Source organism: Salvelinus sp. IW2-2015, linkage group LG8 (assembly GCF_002910315.2).
Source record: "Salvelinus sp. IW2-2015 linkage group LG8, ASM291031v2, whole genome shotgun sequence".
NCBI classification, from domain to species: Eukaryota; Metazoa; Chordata; class Actinopteri; order Salmoniformes; family Salmonidae; genus Salvelinus; species Salvelinus sp. IW2-2015.
In genome coordinates this window covers 31,356,202-31,365,111 of record NC_036848.1, presented here as the reverse complement: position 1 = coordinate 31,365,111, position 8,910 = coordinate 31,356,202, and the positions used below count along the sequence as shown (strand labels likewise).

Below are 8,910 nucleotides of genomic sequence, written 5' to 3'. Positions count from 1 at the left end.
AGGCAGAATAGTTTCAACAAATGTGGAAATGTTTTGTCATGGCACACCAGCAGAGTTTGGTTGCAGACTGATGCGCCACCCTTCTTCACATACAGATTTTGACATGTTTCCAATAACTGGGGGGGAAATACACAACGGACAGTGTATGTATGGCACACTCGTCCTAGACTGAACAGCGAAATCTGGATCCATGAGAGCTGGGTGGTGAATTCTCAGGTGCAGCGGTCTCTAGTGGTAGCTATTCATCTGCGGTGGTAGAATCACTCGACAATGAGGGCGGGGCAGCAGTAGTCAAGTTTGGTACTCCGTCTTTGAGGAAGCCGGTGCAGTATTTTCACCTCACAGGAGCTGCTCAGAGCTGGACTGGACATACACTGAATCTACACAGAACAGCTATACAGCATAGTGGGAAGACTAGCCTTATCACACATTCAACGTTTTCTGATAAAGTACTATACCGTTAGCTCGCTAACGTTACATACAGTCATGTGCTCCATCTTCCAGACCAGGATGAAGTTTGGTTGACATGGGTGCCCCACTGCCGCTGGGATCATGCTGTATATGATCATTATGAGATGCCTTAAAATGAGAAGTTAATTTAACTAGGTATATTTAACAATGTTAGCATGGCTATCGGTGCTTACCAAGTATCGTCAGAAAGCCAGGTCATATCTACATAACATTAACGCCTTAGACCAGAGCTAATGCACATAGCTAGATAAAGGTAACTAATACAACCATAATGTGTTTCAGTGTCTAAGAAATAGTGAAATATTTAGCGGGGAATTTAGAAACGAGTGCTAATACCTAACTACGGCAAGTGAAATAGGTCATAGGTACTTTTTGTGCATCCGCTTTCTGCACTGTCAACGCTTGGTTGTTGGGCCGAGCTGCTGGGAACAATGATGTCGGAGCAGGAGGCTCTGAAGTGCTCCAGCGCAAGAAACCGTGGAGGAACGCAGCGGGTTGAAGGGAAACTGCGAGCCAGTGTAGAGAAGGGAGATTACTATGAAGCTCACCAGATGTACAGAACCTTGTTTTTTAGGTAAGACATTTACATTTTCGTTACCCTGGCTAAGTTATCAATTGGATTCTTGGGCCTTCATTTTCCTGATCTTTCTGCTTAGCAACCTTGCTGCCTCCATTATATTGCCTGATTCGTCGATTCACGGTACTGCCCCACCCACTCGGGTCAGTCCTTATTTTTGAATGGACAGTTTTATGCGTCAATCACTCAGTCACAAAATGGGAATTATCCGCCTAGCTAGCTAGCCAAGTTAGCTAATCAATGTCGCAATAATATAAGTTAGTGCCAACCAATTTCCTTTACTACCGTTAGCTAGCTATCTACCTACAATGTCAATGTTCGTTTAGTAAAGACAACAGTTCACTAACCTGGCACACTTACAAACAGTACAGACTGTCAGCCCAAGCCCAGCAAAAACCATGTCAAGTACTAGTTAGCTAACGCTAACTAATTTGCCATCTAGCTTGGTTTGTAGTTAGCTGGTTAGTACATAAAGATAAAATTAACTAGTTAACGTTAGCTTGTCAACTTTGCTAAGCATGCACAATCAATGAAGCTATGGTGTTTGGTATTGCCCATGATTCATGACTTCCCGTCACCATCACTATGGTCTCATTCATTAACTTGCTGTTGGATGAGCTCCCATGTTTGACAGTCATGACAGGTAGCCTAACTGCACATGAGAACTGTGTGGGCACAGCCTTTACGTTAACTAAGGGTGTTTTTACATATAGTACTATTTAAAGAAGTGAACTCTGGGGTAAAAAAAAGCGAAAGAACGACTTTCTCTTTGCATTCACATTGCTATGTTTAGAATGGTACCAATATATTTTTCCAACATTCACTCACTGCACTCTGGGTAAAAGTACAGGACAAGCCATTCCTTCAGACAGCTAGATATACCAACATACATTTTGGAAGCTAATAGATTGCATTTTGGTTAAACGTGAGACATAGTCATTGTAATCAGAAGATAATATTAACATGTAAATATTATTGGCAACAGATTAAATACCAGTAGAATAACTGCAGATTAAATAATGCTGTAGGCTTAATTGAAAATTGTACACCCAATGTAGGCAACTGACCTTTAAGAGCTAGAATGGATTTTGTAACTATGTTGTGATTCTCACCAAATACACTACATGACCAAAATTATGTGGACATTTACTTGTCAAACATCTCATTCCAAAATCATGGGCATTAATATGGAGTTGGTCCCCCTTTTGCTGCTATAACAGCCTCCACTCTTCTGGGAAGGCTTTCAACTAGATATTGGAACATTGCTGTGGGGACTTGCTTCCGTTCAGCCACGAGCATTAGTGAGGTTGGGGACTGATGTTGGCGATTAGGCCTGGCTCGCAGTCGGCGTTCCAATTCATCCAAAAGGTGTTCAATGGGGTTGAGGTCAGGGCTCGTCTAGAATGTAATTGTATACTGTAGCATTAAGATTTCCATTTACTGGAACTAAGGGGCCTAGCCCGAACCATGAAAAACAGCCCCAGACCATCTTTCCTCCTCCACCAAACTTTACAGTTGGCACTATGCATTTTGGCAGGTAGTGTTCTCCTGGCATCCGCCAAACCCAGATTAGTCCGTCGGACTGCCAGATGGTGAATCACTCCAGAGAACGCGTTTCCACTGCTCCAGAGTCCAATAGCGGCGAGCTTTACACCACTCCAGCCAACGCTTGGCATTGGGCATGGTGATCTTAGTCTTGTGTGCGGCTGCTCGGCCATGGAATTTCATTTCATGAAGCTCCTGACAAACAGTTATTTTGCTGATGTTGCTTCCAGAGGCAGTTTTGAACTAAGTAGTGAGTGTTGCAACCGAGGACAGCTTGTGTGGCCTATCACTTTGCGGCTTAGCCGTTGTTGCTCCTAGACGTTTCCACTTCACATTAACAGCACTTAGTTGACCAGGGCAGCTCTAACAGGGCAGAAATTTGACGAACTGACTTGTTAGAAAGGTGGCATCCCATTACGGTGCCACGTTGAAAGTCACTGAGCCCTTCAGTAAGGCCATTCTACAGCCAATGTTTGTCTATGGAGATTGCATGGCTGTGTGCTCGATTCTATATACCTGTCAGCAACGGTGTGGCTGAAATAGCCGAATCGACTAATTTGAAGGGGTGTCCATATACTTTTGTGTGTATATATATATATATATATAGTGTATGTTGTCTTCTCACACTTCAAAATTGAATAAACAGCTTAAGAAGCTCTCTTATTAATTGCAAATAAATCATCTGAACATCATGTCAGTACAAAACTCCACACATACACTACCGTTTAAAAGTTTGGGGTCACTTAGAAATCTGCTTATTTTTTAAAGAAAAGCAAACAAAATTGTCCATTAAAATAACATCAATTTGATCAGAGATACAGTGTAGACATTGTTAATGTTGTAAATTACTATTGTAGCTGTAAACGGCTGATTTAAAATAAAAAATATAAAAATCTACATAGGCGTACAGAGGCCCATTATCAGCAACCATCACTCCTGTGTTCCAATGGCACGTTGTGTTAGCTAATCCAAGTTTATCATTTTAAAAGGCTAATTGATTATTAGAAAACCCTTTTGCAATTATGTTAGCACAGCTGAAAACTGTTGTTCTGATTAAAGAAGCAATAAAACTGTCCTTCTTTAGACTAGTTGAGTATCTGGAGCATCAGCGTTTGTGGGTTCGATTACAGGCTTAAAATGGCCAGAAACAAATAACTTTCTTCTGAAACTCATCAGTCTGTTCTTGTTCTGAGAAATGAAGGCTATTCCATGCGAGAAATTGCCAAGAAACTGACGATCTCGTACAACACTGTTTACTACTCCCTTCACAGAACAGCACAAACTGTCTCTAACCATAATAGAAAGAGAAGTGGGAGGCCCCAGTGCACAACTGAGCAAGAGGACAAGTACATTAGAGTGTCTAGTTTAAGAAACAGACGCCTCACAAGTCCTCAACTGGCAGCTTCATTAAATAGTACCCGCAAAACACCATTCTCAACGTCAGCAGTGAAGAGGTGACTCTGGGATGCTGGCCTTCCAGGCAGAGTTCCTCTGTCCCGTGTCTGTGTTCTTTTGCCCATCTTAATCATACCTTTTTATTGGCCAGTCTGAGATATGGCTTTTTCTTTGCAACTCTGCCTAGAAGGCCAGCATCCCGGAGTCGCCTCTTCACTGTTGATGTTGAGACTGGTGTTTTGCGGGTACTATTTACTCTAGCTGCCAGTTGAGGACTTGTGAGGCATCTGTTTATCAAATTAGACACTCTAATGTACTTGTCCTCTTGCTCAGTTGTGCACCGGGGCCTCCCACACCTCTCAGTTTTTTGGCAATTTCTCAAATTGAATAGCCTTCATTTCTCAGAACAAGAATAGACTGATGAGTTTCAGAAGAAAGTACTTTGTTTCTGGCCATTTTGAGCCTGTAATCGAACCCACAAATGCTGATGCTCCAGATAGTCAACTAGTCTAAAGAAGGCCAGTTTTATTGCTTCTTTAATTAGCACAGCAATTTTCAGCTGTGCTAACATGATTGCAAAAGGGTTTTCTAATGATCAATTAGCCTTTTAAAATGATAAACTTGGATTAGCTAACACAACATGCCATTGGAACACAGGAGTGATGGTTGCTGATAATGGGCCTCTGTACGCCTATGTAGATATTCCATAAAAAAATTGCCGTTTCCAGCTACAATAGTCATTAACAACGTCTACACTGTATTTCTGATCAATTTRATGTTATTTTATGGACCAAAAAATATGCTTTTCTTTCAAAAACAACGTAATTTCTAAGTGACCCCAAACTTTTAAACGGTAGTATATTTTTGTGTTCACATTGCCCTAAGGAAGGGAACCAGATGGAAATCAAGTGAACCAAACTCAGACCACCTCTCAAGATGGTCTCAGTTCGGTTCGCATCGGGGGCTCTTTTGAGGGGTCTGAGTTCCTTTTGGATTGTTCACTTTCAACTTAACTTACCAACATTTTTTGTGGAAATCACAACATTTGGCTGAAAGGGATAAGTGTGAAAACACTCTGAGTGACAGTTCACTCTTATTTACTGTTGTGTATTGAGAAATGTTGGCCCAGTGACTGAGTACTACTTTTCAGCCCTCAGTATTTCCTAGGTGGACCACTACACTACCATTCCTATTGCCACTTTCTTAACCTGGTTTGAATGCAGTTTGTCAGTGACATAACATTTGCCATCTCTGTTTGACACAGGTATATGTCACAGGCAAAGCATGCAGATGCCAGGGAGTTGATGTACAATGGCGCCCAGCTCTTCTTCAGTTACAACCAGGTATAAGAAAGCCTGGCACTGGGGCATTCATACATTAATGTCGTTTTTGTAGTGTCTCTTTTTGAGTCTAAGCGCTATAGCTAGCAATCGTATTAATTCACAACTCAACAGTTGTATAAGAGTTCTGTGGCAAATTACTGTTTTTTTTTTTGTCATCCGCAGCTCAACAGTGCTGCAGACCTGTCAATGTTGGTGCTGGAGTCTTTGGAGAAATCAGAGGCAACGGTAGAGGACGAAGACTTAGGTGAGCGAACATACATAATGCATCGTAATGAAACATTATGAACACAGTTGGTGTCAGTGTACCGTCGTCTCTGTGTTAACCTCATCTGTGTTGCATTGCAGAGCACCTGGCTAAGCTGTTCAGTTTGATGGACCCCAACTCCCCGGAGAGAGTAGCATTTGTGTCTCGCGCACTCAAGTGGTCCACAGGCGGCTCGGGGAAGCTGGGCTCCCCCAAACTGCATCAGCTCCTGGCAGTCACATTGTGGAAAGGTATTCAATGGGAAAACTCTGAACATTTTCAACTGCAAAGATATCATTGTTCCACTCAACAAAGAGCTTGAATATGATTTAATTCTATCTGCTTAGAGCAAAACTACAGTGAGTCTCGCTACCACTTCTTGCACTCCTCTGATGGAGAGGGCTGTGCCCAGATGCTGGTGGAGTACTCGGCGCAGCGGGGGTTTCGCAGCGAGGTGGACATGTTTGTGGCGCAGGCCGTCCTACAGTAAGTCTGTCTCGCGGCACCTAGATCTGTTTTCAGTCTGTCATCAATAGCTGTTTGCTATGTTGTTTAATTGCTTTTTCAGCTCTGTCCCTCCCCTCCCCCTCTCTCTTTCCCCTCACTGCTCAGGTTCCTCTGTCTCAAGAACAAAAACAGTGCATCTGTGGTGTTCAGCACATATACCCAGAAACACCCCTCAATAGAGAAGGGCCCTCCCTTTGTTCAGCCCTTGCTCAACTTCATCTGGTTTCTCTTGCTGGCAGTGGATGGGTAAGGCCTTGTTTGTTCAACCACCCTTCGAATAAAACCCACATTGTTTTTGCCAGGTTCTCATAAATGTGCCTCCCCTTGTATGTTCTCCTCTGCAGAGGGAAATTAACAGTGTTCACAGTGCTATGTGAACAGTATCAGCCTTCCCTGAAGAGGGACCCTATGTATAATGAGGTGAGTTTGACCATTTAGTGAGTGTCCCTCCGTGGTCACGTAGCATTATAACTCCGCATGGTGTCTAATAATAATTTTCCTGTTACATTGACTGCCTGCTGCATCAGTATCTCGACAGAATTGGTCAGCTTTTCTTTGGGGTGCCACCCAAACAGTCCTCATCATATGGTGGATTGCTCGGTAAGTGCTTGTGACTCACTGCAGACTATTTTTACAAACCCCATTCTGATCACCATTGAAAGCTGCGTTGGGTAAACGGTCGTTTTTTTTGTGTTTCATTGGAGTGTGTTCTGTGTCTGTCAGGAAACCTGTTGAACAGCCTGATGGGTTCAGATGAGGAGGGCGAGGAAGCACAGGAGGACGGCAGCCCCATTGAGCTGGACTGAGAGCTCTGGGACGAGCAAGGCTGACCCCGCCCCGCCCAGGGGGTTGCAGAGGCGTGCTGGTCTCCCTACCTCCCAGTTCCCCAAGACATCCAACCAGAACCAGAACAAAGAGCAGGCCAAACTATCCCTCTCAGCACTGCCCTGGACTGCGCAAAAATGCAAATGCTTTCCGTTTGAGTTATATTATATTTGGTTTTATTTTCATTGTTTTTGTTTCTTAATTTTGGACAATTTTCTGTGTATTTTTATTTTTTTATTTTTAAGGAAAGCAGCTGCTATCCTTACTTCCTGGACTTCTCATTTTCTCTCATCCCCAGGGACAGAAAATATTCAACAATGGCTGCATATGAATTTGTCATAATTAACTCCTAAAATAACACCTCATCCTGGGATACAACATCAAAGAAAAACACTTCTTTCTAGGGAGTTACGCTTTTTCTCCCCATTCACCATGCATCCACCGGAGGTGGAGGTAGTAATTTCTATTAAAGAGTTACTATAACCAACTTGTAATCCATGTAAATGTTCAATAATAATCAGGAGTGATTGGGGGTGTGGTGACCTGCATGTGTCGTGTCAGTGGGGAGAGACATACAGGTAACTGCCAAAATAATGGGAACACTTGAGTAAATGAGGGATGAAAGTGTATTGAAAGCAGGTGGATTAACGTCACATCTTGCTTGGGGTCGTGTATAAAAATGCTGGGTAGGCCATAATTTTGGCTACCATGGCTATTCCCTTATAGGATGGCAATGCCCCCATCCACAAGGCACGAGATCTCAACCCAAATGAACAGTTATGTGAGATTCTGGAGCGGTGCCTGAGACAGCGTTTCGGTTTCTCCATCAACAAAACAGCAAATGATGGAATTTCTCGTGGAAGAATGGTGTCGCATCCCTCCAATAGAGTTCCAGACACTAGAATCTATGCCAATGTGCATGGAAGCTGTTCTTGATCAACGTCCTAATAAGACGCTATGTTGGTGTTTCCTTTATTCTGTCAGTTACCTCTACCTGTCGGGCATCGTATACCTGGCTGCAAACTAAAGCCGGATTTGATCACTATTCATAATCTGTTATGTATGGGAGATTACATGTGTTTAAATCGACAGGAGTGGATGGGTATGCTCGGATCATATATACGTGGCTGTGTGTGTGTTGATGAATGTATTTGGCATGTTCATGTAAATGCAAGTCAGTTCCGTTGAAGTCTTCTATTTTGAGCGCCTCCCCCCAGGTACATTTTCAGTTTGAGTTGGTGACTGCTCCATTTTGTCGGTCCAGATGTTTGACTGCGATCAGACGGACGAAGAGAAGATTAAACAACTTGAAACAATCCCCGCCTACCGTAGTATTATATTGTCTATTATCCAGAAGCTTAGTCATTTATCTTACCGGGCTTAAACGCATACTTCAGTATCCAAAATGAATATTCATTTACATGGAGAGAGTGGTTGTTTAAATCAGTACTTTTACATTTTCTTCTGCTACTGTACATGTTTTGGGAATTTTTTTGAATTCATGTTTTACAGGTTCTTATCCGTTTTGGAATTATAACCGCTGTAGAAATTCTCATGGGTGAATCTTCCAAGCTAATCTACAGCCACCTCGAGATATTTTGTTATTATAAAGTTAAATCCTTGATAATAGTCAAGATGTCCATTAGGGTGTTACAACTATAACATCTCTTAACTTAAGAATACAAGTTAATGCTACTGGTTACATAAGTATTCAATGCACCAATATGTAGCCTGGATAGGATAAAAGGTCTGAATCAAATATTCCTCCTGCTTTGAGAGTCGTACGGTAACGCAAAGAACGTTTAGGAAATGATACCAGAGTTGTGTGACCAAAGGCTTTTAGACAGACCAGAGCTCTGGCGAGCTAGCCGGCATGTTGGAACATAACATTTTGTTTTTGATAGTTTCATTTGAATGCAAATGGGGGTGGTTTGCCTTTTAAAATGTTACACTAATTGAGTAAATAAACAACTGATGATAGCTTCAAAGTCCTCACTGTCTGT

General features: G+C 42.5%; 1 protein-coding gene across 1 annotated transcript; it reads left to right on the top strand.

The window, feature by feature from the left end:
- The first annotated feature begins 295 nt into the window (after positions 1-295).
- On the top strand, positions 296-8,887 carry LOC111967729 (Golgi to ER traffic protein 4 homolog). Its single transcript, XM_023993021.2, has 9 exons — positions 296-1,045; positions 5,253-5,331; positions 5,494-5,575; positions 5,677-5,826; positions 5,923-6,061; positions 6,188-6,328; positions 6,427-6,502; positions 6,610-6,682; positions 6,806-8,887. Exons 1-9 carry the CDS (start codon positions 903-905, stop codon positions 6,886-6,888), a joined length of 966 nt encoding a protein of 321 aa, XP_023848789.1. The 5' UTR covers positions 296-902; the 3' UTR covers positions 6,889-8,887.
- Positions 8,888-8,910: the final 23 nt, after the last annotated feature.